The sequence below is a fragment of the Panthera tigris genome, chromosome A2 (assembly GCF_018350195.1).
Source record: "Panthera tigris isolate Pti1 chromosome A2, P.tigris_Pti1_mat1.1, whole genome shotgun sequence".
Taxonomy (NCBI): domain Eukaryota; kingdom Metazoa; phylum Chordata; class Mammalia; order Carnivora; family Felidae; genus Panthera; species Panthera tigris.
In genome coordinates, this window is record NC_056661.1 from 52,397,829 (window position 1) to 52,415,082 (window position 17,254).

Consider the following 17,254-nt stretch of genomic DNA (forward strand, 5'->3'; position numbering starts at 1 on the left):
TCATCTCGAGTGCTTGGCTTCTGATGTTCCTTCTGCTTTTAAAAGTCTGTGATTTTCTGAATCTCTCTGTCTTAGGATGATTGGTGCTTTGGTCTTAGTATTTGTGTCCCTGCCCAAATTCGTATGTTGAAAACCTAATGCCCAAGGTGATGGTATCAGGAGGTGGGGCGTTTAGGAGGAGGTTAGGTCAGGAGGCAGACCCCTCATGAATGGGATTGGTGCCTTATAATAGACCCCCAGGCGGCTAACCCGCCCCTTCCACCCCTTGAGGAAGACTTGGGCAGTCTGTGACGGGAACAGGGCTTTCACCAGAACCTGACCATGCTGGCACCTTGATCTTGACTTCCAGCCTCTAGAACTATGAGAAATAAATTTCTGTTGTTAATAAGCCACCTGGTCGGTGGCATTTTGTTGCAGCAGACCAAACAGACTAAGACAGCTAGGGAGTTTAATGAAAGTGCTTGGAGCTCCACAGAAGAAAGGAGTTCTTCGTATCCAAATTATTTTCATTATTAATCTTCCTTTGTTTTTATTGCTGTTCATTGGCTTGGTTTGTAGGGCAAATCTATAAATTTATTCATCAGACACTGAATGTCTCATAAGTGCAGGATGTGTAGGTGTTAGGAACACAAAGACTTAGGAAACACAGAGCTCTGGATAGAGGTAGAAAACAAATATTTGCATTGTAATGTGCTCTGTGCTGTAATACATGTGAAGAGGTAATCGTTATTTTGGAAATACTTATTGATTGCTTCCTCTGTGTTGTAACAATAGAACGTGGTAGGCACTGGGCATGCAGAGAAGAATAAGACACAGCTGAAAAGCTCTCAGTCCTAGTACTCGTTTATAGATGCCAGGCATATCTCAGCTTCACGTAGCCCCAGATCAATCCCTTATCCTTGGAGTCCCCGGAAGCCTAATGGGGACTCTCTGCCAGCAGTTAGCACCGTAAGATCCTCCTCTCTACACATATTAGGCTCAGTTAGTGGTGAAGTAGTATTTTGTCAGGCATCAACTGTCTTTCACTGGAGATTGCTGTCTTTGGGTAGGGTGTACTGCTGAACCAGTCCCACAAATGTAATGGCCCAAACACAAAGGAGGTTTATTTCTTGCCCACTTAATAGTCCAGTGTTCTGGACTATGGCTGCCTCATTCTGGAGGGCTTGCTTGAAACTGAATTGTCAGGGGCACCTCGTTGGCTCAGTGGAGCATGCGACTCTTGATCTCAGGGTCATGAGTTCAAGCCTCACATTGGGTGTGGAGCCTACTTAAAAAAAAAAAAGAAAAATGACAGGGCGCCTGGGTGACTCAGTCGGTTAAGTGTCCAACTTCAGCTCAGCTCATGATCTCACAATTCGTGAATTTAAGCCCCATGTTGGGCTCTGTGCTGACAACGTGGAGCCTGGAGCCCACTTCGAGTTCAGTGTCTCCCTCTCTCTGCCCCTCCTCTGCCCCTGCTCACACTCTGTCTCTCTCTCTCAAAAATAAATAAACATTAAAAAAAAAAAAGTAAAAAAAACCCAAACAAACCAAAAAACTGAATTGTCACTTTACCTTGCCGGGTAGAGACATGCTTCCCTTCACTTAGGTTAATTGGTAGGAGCGTGAGGGCTTACCTGTCTTATAAGGAAGACTGGGAAACATGGTGCCCAGCTACAAGCTGCACATATGTACTCTATTTCTGTTTAAAAAGAAAAGAATAGATTTTGGTGGACATTCTCGGCATAAATGTGAAACTGACTTATTAAAAAAAGTTTTCGTTTCTCTGGGCTTTCCCTTGAGGAACTTTGTAGTCATAAAAAGTATTTTCTTTTCTAAGCCTCAAGTTGGACATGATTAGGGCATAACCTTTGCCCTTAAAAAAAAAAAAACTTAAAAAAATAGTTAAGGAATGTAAGATTCGTAGGCAAAATCATCTGGGACACAGGCTCTTAGTCTCCGTTAACTCCTTAGCCCCTAACACGTCTGATGTGTGCTAGTTGCTCAAATAACTTGAAATCTTGAAAGCAGTCTAAATGCATGGCTGTCAAAATGGGATGTGGTGTGGGTGGTCGAGAGACACCTGTGGACTCTGTTAGAACATGTTGCAAACAGAAACTCACAGATTATTAGGGAAAGCAGAGATACTCGCACATGCCCCCAGGCTGAGTATGACTTCCTAGGTTCCTTGGGCATGCAGAGCTGTGCGTGTGGAGCAAAGGTTCCTCCAGGTGTGAAGAACAGCCTCTGTCTTTCTTTTGGGGGATTTATCCTGTCGTGGCCACCACCCTGCCTGTGTGTTCTGGAAGCTCTGGCCACATGCCTGCCTTTGGCCAGGTGTAAATAACAGGTGCAAACCAGCTTCAGTACTTTCCACAGTAAGCACCGTGAGACTGAGTGAAGTGAAGGCCAAGTTTCTAGAAGTAGCATCCCCAAGCAGGCCCAAGCTAGAGGCCTTTCTAAGATCAATCCTTTACCTGGTTAGTCTATATATCATTGTGAATTCACTATTGGCTTTACTATATGGGGAAGATTTCTAATTCTGATCTCCTAGCAGCTTTATTTAGATATAATTTATATACCACAAAATTCACCCTTTTAAAATGTGTAATTCAGCAGTTTTTAGTGTATTCACCAGGTTGAGCTGCTGCCATCACCAATTTCAGAACATTTTCATCATTCTGGAAAGAAAGCCTAACCCCATTAGCAGTTACTCTCCCTTCTTCCCTTCTCCCACCCCTGTCCCCCGCCCCCTCCCCCTAGCCTGGCAACCACAATCTGCTTTCTGTGTATGGATTTGATTATTCTGGACATTTCATATCAATGGAATTGTAGGAAACTAAACTAATATGTATCTAGGATCCAGGATTTGGACCAAATTCTCTTGTTTCCAAGTCCAGGGCTCTTTCCACTCCTCATCTGAGCCACTTCTGTGCAGAACAAGTGAACTTGAACTTGGAGAGATTGGCAGAATGGCTTTCCCTCCCACTATCACCCTTTAAATTTATTTCCTTGGCCACATCCCCTGGTAGAGCTTTACTCATGAAAAGTTCTTCTCCTTTGAGACTTCGGTTGTCCGCTCTGATTAACTTGCATGAGTACTGATGTTCTAGGAGCCTGGCCAGTGTGCTGGCAGTTGCTCAAATTCTTGTGATGACACTTTGATACTGCATTCACACACCTGGGACATTCGGGCACTTAGGAAGAAGGGTACCTTCCTCTTGTGCTAGTATCAGATTAGCTCAGAGGTTTGCTCCTTCTGTTTCAGCAGTAATTTCTTGAAGCCGAGTCTGAATGTAGAAGGCCTAATGTGCCAACCACTGTGCTTCCTTCCTCCTCCCTCTAGGCTGAGTTTTGCCCCTTTTTGATGTCTCTTTCTCCTTAAGACTGTCTTTGATGTCCTCCTATCACATGGCTGAAAAATATTTTATTAGAGTAGCATTGTGAGAAGCAACCTGTTTGCTGACTTGTCACCCTCCAAGGGAAGGCTCTGACCATGTAAAGTTACTTTTTCCCCAGGATTTGGCATTTGAGCCCCACAGACAGCATTTGGCAGAGCCCTCTGCCCCCATTGCACCCCTCCACACCTCTTCTAGGTTTTGATCTTCTGCTTGCAGCCCTTGTGGACCCAGTTTTACACAGACTCCAAGTGAAGAGACACAAGGTCTTTGAAACCACACAGCTCCCGTCAGTGCAGTCATTAAAAATGTATATTCTCTCTGCAGTAGTTGTAATTGACAACAATATTAGGCGTATGTAACCTCTGAAACACAAATCAGTCATTTCAGAGAAGAGACCAGATGTTTCCACATCTGAATTTGTATTCAGAAGTAACTCATCTTCTGCTCCCCTGATTTTGACTATAAGGGGACAGTGTAGAGTGCGACACACATGTGACACAACAGATTGGTAGGTAGCCCAGGTATGACACATATTGTCTGTATGACTCAGATGACCACCAGGAGTTTGCTTAGCAGCAGCTCTGCATGAAACCTGTTTGGGCTGGGGAGGTCTGGGGACAGTTAGAAGAAGGAGACGAGTTCCCTGCCTGCAGGGAGCTTGCTGTCCTCTAGTTAGGTGTATATGACAATCTAAAATGGGACGCTCAGTTTCCTGTGCCAGCCATTACCAGAGGAAATGGGAGGGGCCTCCTGGAAAGAAAGGGTTTGGAGCAGAGCCTTGAGGCCTGGGAGGGTTTGAGTGGGGAGTAGGCAGTAGGCAGCCCGGTACCTAGGAGTGGGCTAGTTCTGGCTTTAGATTCCAGCTCTGCCTATTTTTATGTGACCTTAGGCAAGTTACTTAAAGCTTAAACTGAAAGAAAAAGCTGTTAAGAAAATTCAAACATTGTGTAGTTCTTGGCACAGTAGAAGTTCAATGAATGATGCTTCCCTTTCGGGTTAAAGATGGGAAAGAGTAAAAACTAGGAAATCAACTTATACTGGAGGAGGGGCAGTGGAAGAACAACATGCCAAGAGATTAGGGTAAAGGGAATATAGAGGCTTTTTGTGTGTGTGTGTGTGTGTGTGTGTGTGTGTGTGTGTGTGTGCGCGCGCGCGCGCGCGCGCAGTGCCTATTTTTAGTTCCTAAGCGAGGATATTCATCTTTTCCCAAAGAAATGTGTGATTGATCTTCTCTTTGCCCTACAGAGCACTGTCTTTTGTCTCCCAATGCTGTCCTGGCTGTGCCTGCCTAACCATGTTTCTCCTGTGTCCAGGAGCGCTCCCACTCCAGCCCACTGCTGTCCAGCTATTGGAACGCTCTTTAACACCAACACACTCGAGGCTTTCAAGGCCGCAGATAAGAAGCTACTTTTGGAACAAGCAGCAGACGAGGTTAGCTGGGAAAAGATGATGTATGTATTCTGTTTTCCGTGGTCTCGGTAGGCGCAGTGTCTCTGATCAGGTGCATGCGTCTGTCATGGAAACTAGCATATAGTCGGTACTTGAAGATAGTCGTGGGCTTTGGTTTATATCCCCAGCTCTCCTGCGTTGGTGGGAAAGTCAGGGAGAAGATATTCAGGCTCTCAGCTGGGGATAGGCAGGAGTTTCATCGCAGGGCAGTTGTGAAAGCTTTGCTGTTGCTCTCTAATTAGCATTCTGAAGCAGCTTGACCTGTCCCTGAGAGTTCTATTCCTGTGTCTGCATGGCCTTGGGTTCTCTGTTCTTTGTGCTCCTTGGCTTTCCAGTCCAGTCCTAAGCACTGTAATGCTCTCTAAAATGATCGCATAGTCTCTCCAGTATACTTCGGGCTAAATATAAACTATTCCATCTGATTTACAAGGCACCTGTGGCCTGGCCTCTGTGGTCTCTGTGGCTTTTCTCTCCTGTCACTCTTGCCCTCACCTTCTCTGACCCCGTCGTAGCAAATCACTTATAATTACTCCACCTACTTTGGTTCTCACCTCTGTCCTTGGGACATGGTGTTCTCTCTGCCGGGAGTGTCTTTCCCTTAACTTGTTCATATCTGAGTTAGTGTGAGGAATTAAAATGGTAGGACAGTTTATCCCAATCCCCTCTAACCCACTTAATCGAGTGGTCTTCTCACTAGTCTTAAACGAAAGAGTCTTATTTATGTGGGTGCCATGGTCAGAGAAGGAAGTCTTCTGCCTTTGGTATCCCTTACATCCCTCGAGATGCATGTAGCTTGTGACCCAGGTGATGATGGTTGTCCTTGGCCTGCCACTCAACTGCTCCTGGGCTTCTGCTGTGGCTGCACATTTAAAAGGCTGTCTCCAAAGTGTTGGGTCAGGTCCTCATCCACCATCAAAAATCACAGATTGCTTCCCACAGAAATCCCACCCCTTGTGCTGGGGCTCAGGCTTCACCCCTGTCCACACTCCCCAGCAGTTCCCACCCTCTCAGTTTATCAGAAGCGGGGCCTGCTCTTCTCTGGTCCAGCTCCTCCAAGGTGATCATGTCAATAGCAGGAACTTCTCTTTGCTAATTTCCCTCTTCCACCCAGTGGCTCCTGTGGGTGCAACCGTTTGTCTTGTTTAGTAACACAAAGTATAGCAGCTAATCTTAGCTACTAAAACATCTTGTGATCAACAGCTGCAGCCCAGTGCCAGCTTCTGCTTCTGGCTACAGTACTTGCTGAGTATGCATCAACTCCTCATTGTCTTACCTTCCTGTCTCAGGGCAAGATAATCCCAAACAACACTTCCAGAAATCCCCTATACCTAGTTCAAATCACCGCTTCCCGGAACCCCTTCCTGCTTCCTTTCCCTCCCACCTCCCCAGCCCAGTTTGGAGCTCCTCCCAAGATTTCCACATCTTTTTGAAGTAGCACATCCTACCTGTTGGTGCATTCAGACAATTATGCCTGTCTCCCTCCTGGGACCCAAAGCTTCTTGAGGGTAGGGACTGTGTCTTTTATTCTGTAATCCTGATGTGCCTGGTAGATAATAGGCAGTTAGTAAATATTTGTTGGAGGAAATAATGAAGGCATGAAAATGTCCTGGTTGCCTCCTTGGATGCTGAGACTCACTGAGAGGAGGACTCTGCATTCTCTCAGTTTCCCCAGGCCCCTCATGGAGTGTGGCTGGTGGAGAGGCCGTGCAGAGTGGCCAGAGTGAGGTAACAACCCACTTTATTGCCTGGGGTGAGTGGTGCTGGGCCCTGGTGCTCTTCACCTCTGTGCTTCTCTTGAGAGTGAGAAACTCAGAGAGGCCTGAGAACCTGCCTTGACACTTCTCTTTCTTCTGGCAGATTTGGGAAGCCATAAAATCGGGCGCTGCCCTCGAAAACCCTGTCCTCCTCAACAAGTTCCTCCTCTTGACATTTGCAGTAAGTAAATAGAATCTCGGTCACATTTAGACTGCTGAGATGCCCTGGCCGAGCCCTGGGTGCCAATAGGGCAGTCTGTGTGCTTCTCACTGAAGCTATTACCTGGTGTTATTTAAATCAGAGCTGGTCAAGAAACACTCATTTGATTAGTGGCCCGAAGGCGCTGGCACTTATCACCGGTGCAAAATTAATTCATTCTTACTGATCTTACATACTGCATGGTTTATGTAACACAGTGACGCAAGTCTTGTCATTCAGGACACAATAAAATCAGCTTCAGGGAGTAGTGGTTCTTTGTTGCTAAAGTCTTTATTCAGTATAGTCTGTGGGGCGCAGTTGCTGGGTCCATCACCATAAGAAAAAGATGACATCTTGGCTATCCTCCAGCAGCTTCTGGACTAGAGGAGTTCACACTGCTCTACATAGTTTGTCCACACAGTTGTGTTTTTTTTTTTTTATTAAAAATTTTTTTTTACATTTATTTATTTTTGATAGAGACAGAGCACAAGTGGGGGAGGGGCAGAGAGAGAAGGAGACACAGAATCAGAAGCAGGCTTCAGGCTCTGAGCTGTCAGCACAGAGACTGATGTGGGGCTTGAACTCACCAGCCATGAGATCATGACCCGAGAGGAAGTCGGATGCTTAACTGACTGAGCCACCCAGGTGCCCCAACAGTTGTGGTTTTTTAAGAAAGAAAAATGTTTTGTGTAAATGTAACATCTGCTGCCTAGGGAAGTAGGGGGAAGGACCTGGTCTTGGTGATGGGTGATATGGGGAAATGAAAGGGTTGATGATAGAGATATGAGCCACACACACACACACACACACACACACTTAACACACATACACGCAGGTGTATGTACACATATATGTACATGAGTGTATGTCTCTATATATCTACATATGAAATGAATTTAGCCTTTATAATTAGGTTGACTATATAATATTCTGTCAAGTGTATGTTCTATAGGTTCTTGTACATCTAGGTTGTTTGTAATATTCACTATTTTGTAAAATGCTGCAGTGAACAATATTGGCCATACGGATTTTTTTTTTCCTGTTCATTTTATTTCTTTAGGATAAATTCTCTAGAGAAGGCATATAAACGTATCGACGTTGATGTGTATTAAGTGTACTGTTTTACCAGCTTCATCAGCTTTGAATATTAATCTTCTTCCCCACATCTATCTTCCTCCTTCCTTCCTTCCTTTCTTTCTTTTTTTATTTTCTTCTTTTCCTCTTTCCTTCCCTTCCCTTCCCTTCCCTCCCCTTCATCCTCCCCTCCCCCCTCTCCTCCACTAACCTCTTTCTTTCACCAAGTTATAGGTCTTACCTTTCTTCCTACCCCATGAACTAATCCTGTTTCTTCTGAATGCTGCCTGATTTGCTGTCCAAGGCAAAGGAGAGAATGATAAAAGTCATACTGAAGGTCATGCCAAAGGCTGGCTATCTATAAGGAGCACATTTCCTAACGAGTTATAATGCTTTCTGTGTAATAGTGGGGGAGATAGAAAAATGTTTAAATTCTTCATGAGATTACTAGCTGCAATTTGGCATTAATAATTTGTCTGCAAATTTGAGCAGTTTTGTAGATCTGCCACTAAGAGAGAGATAAGTGGTGCTAGTTAAAGATTTCTGGGTTTGTTATTTTAACATCAATATATTTTCTGTACCAAGAATTCTAGTTAGTAGAATCTGACAATTTGCATTTAATAAGAAAAATAACATTAGCTCTTACTTAAAGTCTTAAGGCATTTCCTAGAGTTAGTGCGTGTATTGGCCCTGTTGCCCTTTTTACTGACCATTCTTAGCCTACCTTAAAAAAAAAAATTAAGTCTCTGTCTTTTAAAATCTTCAAATACAAAGGGCTTTGTGTTTAATTTTATCAAGATCCTTTGTATCCTGAAAAGAATTCTAAGAAATTCAAGCCTTTTGACTTTTGAAGATGATCTGATAAAGCTTCTTAGAAATTATGAAGTCCTTCATCTTGAATTGTTTAACCTTTGACTAAAGATCAGTTATGACAGATCATTTAAATACAAAGAAGAGAGTATAATCTCTGGAGGTACTTTTGCTTTTCTTTCTGCTGTTTTTAGGGTTCAAAGGAACAGGCACTTCATTAATTTCTATTTTGTAGTTTGTTTTGCTATTGTCAAAAGGGAATTTGTTGTCAGTTGATCAATTAATGGCAGAATTAGAGACTGGAATCTATAATGACTAGGCTTTCTCATCTAGACACACATTTATGTATACATTTATATTTATTTAAAAAGTTATCTAGTATGATTTCATTTATATGAAAATCTCAGAATAGTCAAATTCATTGAGACAGAAAATAGATTAGTGGTTCCTAGGGGTTGGGAAGAAGGGGGAATGGGGAATTCTGTGAATGGGTATTTCTAACTAATAAACTAATGGGAGTTTCTACTATTGGAGTTTTCTTTTTGGGGCAATGAAAATGTTCTGCAATTGAGTGATGGTGGTACAACCTTGTCAGTACCCCCGGACAAACATTCAGGTGTATATTTTAACATGGTAAATTTTATGGTATGTGAAATCTGTCGCAAAAAGTCATCAAACAACTATCTATTGTTTATTCTTAGTAAGATTAAAGAAGAAACGTTGATTAGCCAAATAAACAGACTGATGGAGAAGCTGCCAGACACTGAGATAACTGTGAGACCCCACAATATGAGTGATTCAGGCCACAAAGGCTGCAAGAGTTCAGGGCAAAAGCATCCAACCTGGGTGGAAACAGTTATCTAGAACAGCTTCATGAGTCATTGCCCCTGCCTCACTTCCCCTGGTGGGGGAGCCATCAAATACACCCCTGAAGATGTAATCTCATATCGCTGATGCTCCTTTGCTCTTAGAACCTCTTCTGTGACTCATGACTCACTTTATCTCTGCCTGTATAGAGAGTGAGCTGCCCAAGGGCTGGACTGGGTTTTATTTATCTTCTTATTGTCAGAGTGTCTAATGTATTACCTTGTACATAGCAAGTGCCTAATAATTGTTGACCTGAATTTCACCAACAAAGTATTTCTGAAAGCAGCATTTTATTATCTCAGGCATGTATAGGTTATGGATAGCACAGCTTCTTCAATACCATGCTAATTCATTTGACTGTGAAGAGTGATAACCATGTTTGGTGGCTGTGCCTCCCCAGATGGGTCGTTTAGTATGGGTGGTTCTGCGGAGGAAGCTGATATTTTGGAAATGGAATTCTGCTTCCCTCTCCACTAATCAATATCTTTGTTTGGCTGAAGTTCTTTTCTTCACCCCCCTATAAGCTTCAGTTTTCTGTCTGTAAAATGGGATAATAGTTACCTCTTGGGATGGTTTTGTGTACTACACAGTGATGATGATAATTGTCAACACTTTCTTTAGCAAGTAGACAATAAATATGTTTATCATGATATATTATTGTTTGGTGTGTGGGTATATTTTAGGAGAAAGACAGATATTCTGTATTCTATCCTGAGTTCTGTTAGAGATAAGACTTTCTGACCAGGTGATTCTATGTTGTGCGCCTCAATGTGTCTTAAGTGGTGTTGGGGAATTACATCAATGAATGCATTTCAGTTTAATCATTGGTTATAATCCTCTTATATTCTTTCTTCTAGGATCTAAAGAAGTACCACTTCTACTATTGGTTTTGCTTCCCTGCTCTCTGCCTTCCAGAGAGTCTACCCCTCATTCAGGGGCCAGTGGGCTTGGATCAAAGGTTTTCTCCAAAACAGGTATCAACAAATAAAGCAAAATGCAGGTAAAATTGGACTTAATGAGCTTGAGTACTTTATCTAAAGACAGGCAGTTGTCTGAATGAAGAGTTGGTCACTGTGGAATCCTCCAAAGGTGGCACTAGGAGCAGACTTATTTACAAAATGTTTGTAGAATCATTCCAAAGGAGTAGTCCAAGATACTTTTCCAGGTATTCAGTGACATTTGGTGAAAGGCTAAGCCAGTAGAGGAGCTATAGGAACATGTTGAAAGTCTGCAAGAATTTGCCAAAATGTGGTTTTCACTTTCATTGTAGAAGATCCCAAGGCACTAGTATACTTTGGGAAGAGAGTCTTTGAAACCAAATAGAAGACATTCCACTACCCTCACACCAAGTTGTGGAACTTCTACATCAGGAATGGTACACACAAAGGTAGTCTTTGTGGTCTAAGGAAGACCATAAGAAAGAGGTGGTCTGAAGGAGGGCAATGAAAATAATCAAACTAGTACAACACAGACCCTCAACCAGATATTCTGATTGTCATTGAGGCAAGGTTTGAGTGGCAGGATGATTTGGATTCATGAAGCATGTCAGTCATTAAACCATGGATTCTAACACCAGGGAGAAACCCTTATTGATGAAAAATTAGTAATTTTGTTTAGTATAAATCAAAGGTTGTGGTTTTGTGGAACTAGTTTCCCAAGAATAAGTATAAGTAGAGGAAAAGGATTACGCCACGAGGACTGACTGCTGATGGATGTGGAATTTCTTTTAAGAGCGACATACATGTTGTAAAATCATTATATTGATGGGGCTCCCAGTTGGCTCAGTTGGAAAAGCATCTGACTCTTGATTTCACGGTCATGAGTTCAAGCCCCACATTGAGTATAGAGATTACTTAAAAAAAAAAAAAAAAAAGGCAACTTTAAAATTAGTTGATGGTTACATAATCCTGTGAACATGCTTAAAACGCACTTAATTATGTATTTTATGTGGGTGAATTATATAATAAGTGAGGTGTGTCTCAATAATGCTGTTATTTTGTGGAGAGGTTCAGGGTAAAATTAATCAGTGATGGATTCAGTGCTTGGTTATTACAGGAGCTAAATAATGTTTGGAGCTCTCTCTGTACACCTTTGTAGTTAACATCTTAGGGAACCACCATGCTGCACCATAAAAATGTCTCCTTGTGTTCCTAAGACACCACCATGCACATGGGAAGTGTTACACAGAAGTGAAGTGGTATTATTTGGGGGGCACTTCTGTGTTCATTTGCTGCAAAAGAGTAACAGGGGTATGCTCAGTCATTTCCAGTCTTCTGGCTTGAAAATACCTTTTATGTTAATTTTTAGCTCAGAATTAGATGTGTGATTGGAGAATAACTCAATGTTTCCTGTTCTTAGATTCAAGCCCTTGAGCATGCATATGATGATCTTTGTCAAACAGAAGGAGTCCCAGCGCTACCTTACTTCTTAATCAAGTATGATGAGAACGTGGTGCTGGTTTCCCTGCTTAAACACTACGGTGATTTCTTCCAAGACCAAAGGACAAAGGTCAGAGAAACTCTGAGTTTCATTTTATTATCCATTAAAAAAAAAAAATCTGATGTTCATGTTATGATAGACTACTACACAATTCAAACTCACTTAGATTTCTTTGGCCCTCCAAAGAATGTTGTAGAACGTTTCTTTGTCTTCACCCTCTCCCACCCCCTGCCATTCCCAGATCACTTTCTCCTCCATTTACCTAGCTCACCTATTGGGTTCCTCACTTCCTATTAGTGATAAAGTTATTTCAGTTTTTGTTGCACTATATTTTGCATCTATATTTTAACTTATTTCTAGAGTTACTACGTATTTCAGGCCCTGCTTACCTCTCTCCTGGACAGTTAGTCATTTTGCTTCCGTCTTGCACACCACCACAATAGAAGAATCTGCTTTAAACTGCTCACATCCACCCTATCTTTCAATGATCACAAGTTAATGGTGTCTTCCTTCTGGCTCCAAGCCACCTTTCCTGCCTCATTCTTCCACTATTTTCCTCATAAACCATTGTTCCAACCAAGTTTTCCTGTTGTTGTTGGTTTTTTTTTAATGTTTATTTTTATTTTTGAGAGGGGGCAACAGAGAGAGCAAGATGGACGATCCAAAGTAGGCTCTGCGCTGACAGTGGAGAGAGCTTGAAGCAGGGCTTGAACTCACAAACCGTGAGATCATGACCTGAGCCAAAGTCAGACACTTAACCAACTGAGCCTCCCAAGCATCCCCCACGTTTTCCTGTTTTTAACTAGACAACCCCACCACCACCACCGACTAATCAAGTCTACCTAGGACTTTTTCTATATCTCTCTTTGACCTTGCATTGTGTCATCTGAAATCTCTACCTGTGAAGATCTTAAGAAACTCTCCTTGTTGGGATCCTAGCTCCACAGTGAAGCCTTCTCATAGATCTTCCCTTTTCTGATCTCACTACATTTATTCCCTGTTCTTCATTTACTGTTCTGTCCTAGATAGTAAGCTCCCAAGGGCAGGACTGTGTCTTATGTATCTGCATCTCCATAGTGTCTAGCACTTGTCTTAGGTCCTCAATAAAAATTCTTCTGAATGAATCAAAAAGTACTGTGAGTGTCTTTTAGAAGTAATGAGAGATGTAGTAAGCTATCTCAGCCATATAGGAGATTGTAAATTAAAAATAAAAAATTAATGAATTTTATGAAGTCGTGAAATCAAGTGGGATAATTTCACTAACCATGTAGACATATCAGAGTTGAGAAAAGAGAGACCTCTAACTGATGTCCTTATTATTCCTTAGCCTGAACTTAAGATACTTTAAGTACATTTTTCCCCCATTTACATTAGCATTTTCCTTCACAAAATAATACTTTCTTCAGTGCTATGCACTCTATTTTCTATCCTCTTCTTTTCTGTCTTTTTGAAAAATACCAGTTGTGATCCACTAAGTGATTTGGACTCCAAAATGGGTCATCACTGTAGTTTGGACAATGTTGGGTGCCAAGTTTGAGAATACTGTCAGATAAATGAACTACACTAAGTACGGTTCCATTCGTTATTTTCATTTCCAGCTGCATCTTTCTGCTTTTAAATTCTCACAAAGCTATTCAACTATTATTTTAAGTTTTTGTTTCTTAAGTAAGCATTTTGTATATCTCCTACTAATCTTTTCCTGTTTTTCAAAGACTAAGATTATACTATATTCTCTTTTATTGTAGATTTTAGCATGATACTGTCGCAGTCTGTATCAACATCCTTTCTGATAGATAGATAACGTGACATTTTTGACTTATAGTTTTCTCATACGTCTTCCTTATTAGGAGTCTCCTTGTGCATCAAATTCCTGCCATCCCCCCACTTACCTTGAATTATTTCTTGGGAAGGAAGAGTTTCTAGATAGAGAATGACTGGGTTAAAGAGTTTGGACACTTGAAGGTGTCCGATCGGTAGTGTCCTGCTAAGTGTTTGACAGCTAGCTCTCAGGTGGGGCAAAACCCTGACTGTGTAGCATTTGCTTCTTCCTGGGGTTCCAGTACTCCCGCTGTGGCCGGCATCAGGCTACCAGTGTGAGGTCCCAGAGCGTAGAGATGGGGAGAGTTGGTAACAGCTGGCTCTCCCCTTTCTGTTCCAACCAGCTCTGGCTCACCATTGCTTATTATAACTGGGACTCACACACTGTGCAGTTTGCCCTCCTGCCAGCCATGCACCTTTTACCAGCATTGGGATGTTACACATTTTACACATCTGCATCGGTTAAAGACTGGCCTTGTTTAAGTTCTTATTTCCCTCAGCGAAATGTTATTCCACACTGGTCACGGTGATGCTGCATCACCAACAATTAGTTGTCTTTCAAGCCACTGCTTGTGATTCCATCAAAAAAAGCCCATATCACTGTTCTGTTGCCAGTCTTTTAGGAAAGCTTGCTTGGGTCTTCTGCTTTCTTCAGAGTAGTCGTTGAAGATTGGATGTTTGGGATACATTTTGTAATTTTAACAACATTAGCCTTTAATTCTAGGGTTTTAAAAATCTTCGGACAAGAGTGATGGCCAAGGAGCAGCAATTGGTATGCTATTAGCGGGGCTATTTCTTCACTTAGCAAACTCCACATCTTGGCAGCTGTCTGTGACATCGCTGTGCATTAGATACTTGAATTTTTGTCCTGTACTTTTAAAACATGTAATCACCTTTGCGCATTTCCTGTTACATCAAGTGTTTGAGTAATAGATGTCCATTTGTCAGAGAAGTGTGTTTTATGGGATCAGTGTGGAAATTTCTCTAGCCCAGGGTACTCAAGTTGACAATTTCACCCTCTTTTCTTTCTCACATTGAACTTTTTCAGCAAATAGCTGGGTGGACCATAGCCAGAACATGACTGAACCACTTCAGTGAATTGTGTGCTCTCAGCCAAGTAGAAAGGAGCATTTATTTCGTCAGCCTTATAAACAAAGTTGTTTTTTTTTTCCAATTACATTTTGTTTTTTTCTACTGATTTGTGTGATAAAAGGAAGTGATTTGCCTAGCTTCACAGAATGACTTTGTGGCAAAGCCAATTGGAGAACGCAGAACTCCTATCCCATGGTTATTTCTGACTGCTGCTCCCACCAAACAAAAAAAAATCTATTTACCCAAACAGTTTAGCTGGCCTACCTAGCATTGTGCTGACTAATAATTCCTACAATGATTGAGGTACCTGATTTGGTTCTGAAAGCACTTAAAGATTTTGAAATCACTTTTGAATCATCAAAGAAATACTAAATGATGTTCAGCCTCATGTCAAATGTGTTCCGTCATTTTCCTGTCTGGATGCTTGCTTTTTGTACTCATGCATGCCTCACGTGGGTAAGAGAGTTACTCTGAAGCATCTCCACGTCGACCTCCCTTTATGGGTGATAGATTTCTCTTTAGCAGTTCATTCCAGCCCTGTAGCTCCTCTTAGGTCAGGTTGCTCTAAGAAACTTATTCCTGTTTTTTCCTACTCAGAAAAAGATTTCTTTTTTTTTTTTTCTTATTGCCTTCCTACCTCCTGGCCTTTGTATTTAGTGTCAGAAATATGCTCATTCTTTGAAATTAGGCACCCACCTGTAGTATCTAATATGATAGTCTAACTTCTATAGTTTAAATTCACTTAGTTCTGAGGCATCCAGGTGGCTCAGTCAGTTAAACGTCCAACTCTTGATATAGGCTCAGGTCATGATCCTGCATTTATGATCTCACGGTCATGAAGTTGAGCCCCGCGTCGGGCTCTCTGCTGAGTGTGGAGGCTGCTTGGGATTCTCTCTCTCCCTCTCTGTCTCTCTCTCTGCCCCTCCCCTGCTCACACACATACACTCTCTCTCTCTCCCTCAAAATAAATAAATAAATTCACTTACTTCCAACTCTGCATTTATAGATGATAACACCTAAATGTAGAAAATATTTGATAAACTGGAATTTATCCCCTTGTTTTCTCTGCGGGTTAGGAAAAGAGAACCTTGAGACTGAAGGTAGAGAACTATGTAACAGTAAGATTGAACTGAACAGAGAGGTTAGTGAAGTTACTACAATAGAGTTTATTTACATTGCTGTTATAGTTCACATCATTAAGTGCTTGCCTTGTTTCCAGTGTCTGTGTCCAGACAGAGTTCTCCAAAGATGAGAAACCTGGCATAGAGAGGTCATATGAGAGTAGGTGACTCAGGACATTGGATAAGAGTCCAGGTTTATTGAGTCACATTTGAAAGTTTGAAACTCAAGAATCTCTATACAAAAAGTATTCTCTGGATTGATACTATCTGGATTCTTCCCAAATAAAACTTAAGTAGCCTTTAGACACCCAGTAAGATTGAACCTAAGAAGTTTATATTGTCTTATAACCTATGTAGGATTTTTTTTTCTCTTTAATGTTCTTTAAAGTTCTGTAATTCTGAAGCTAGAAGGAATCCTTTGAAATGAAATGATACAACCTCTCCATTTTATAGGTGAGGAAAGCACTTCTCCAAGGTCTGTTTTCCCCCTATACTTGTATGCCTGCCTACTCACACCCCAAGGCTGAAAATCAGGTAGCTGTAGAATTAGGACGCATGCCTGCTGACCTCCACATCAGCTTTTTTCACCACGTCAGGTCATTTTCTTCTAAGCTGCTTGAAATGTCACAGAAGTAGAATGCAGGTGTCTCCCCTCTCCCCCTTTTCTTGCTGGATAATAGAGTTGTACATGTCTTTGATGAATTTTTAAAAATTTGAAGTTGAAGCGATGATCAATAAATGTAGTTTGTCCAGCAGATGCCTTCTGTCATGATTGACAGCAGGCAACAAAAGTGTCCCAGGTGGTGGTGGTGGCAAACGGGACCAGAAGAATTCAAGGCAGACAGCTTCTTTGTTCACAGGGAGCCCTGGGTGGGGAAACATCATTCTTCGAGTTCTCTCGCTTCTCAGAGCAAACCCTGTGAGATTAAACTGTCACATTCTTACCCAGGAGAATCCCAGGGTCAAAATGTCACTGGAGGGAGAACCTGTGCTGTTGAGAAAGGACAGGGGAGGAAAAGGAGCCAGCTGAGATGCTGCACCATGGTCTTCGATGTGAGCTTCAGCCATCACCTCCCTCCAGCCGCCCCCCAGGATCCCTGCCTGAAGATGGGGCATGAGAGACGGAGCTTTCCATATAGCGGGGCATGGAGAAACTGGCCAGTTCTGTCATTTGTTCGGCACAGTTTGCTGATTAGCCGGTACCATGCCAGGCACCAGGGATGGAAAGATGCACATGATAGACGACCTTGC

General features: G+C 42.2%; 1 protein-coding gene across 8 annotated transcripts in view; it reads left to right on the forward strand.

The window, feature by feature from the left end:
* The window catches only part of ATG7 (autophagy related 7), a 250,881-nt gene that overhangs the window by 22,674 nt on the left and 210,953 nt on the right, over positions 1-17,254 (forward strand). For 7 of the 8 annotated variants that reach the window (XR_006214963.1, XM_007075457.3, XM_042979518.1 and 4 more), the window contains exons 4-7: positions 4,694-4,811; positions 6,687-6,764; positions 10,391-10,507; positions 11,892-12,041. Coding sequence is in view for 7 of the 8 variants with exons in the window: in XM_007075457.3 (XP_007075519.1) it covers positions 4,694-4,811; positions 6,687-6,764; positions 10,391-10,507; positions 11,892-12,041 (463 nt within the window). In the remaining variant the exon portion in view is untranslated. Of the gene's footprint in view, positions 1-4,693; positions 4,812-6,686; positions 6,765-10,390; positions 10,534-11,891; positions 12,042-17,254 lie in introns of those variants that run through there. The other variant, XM_042979521.1, reaches the window with a different exon arrangement.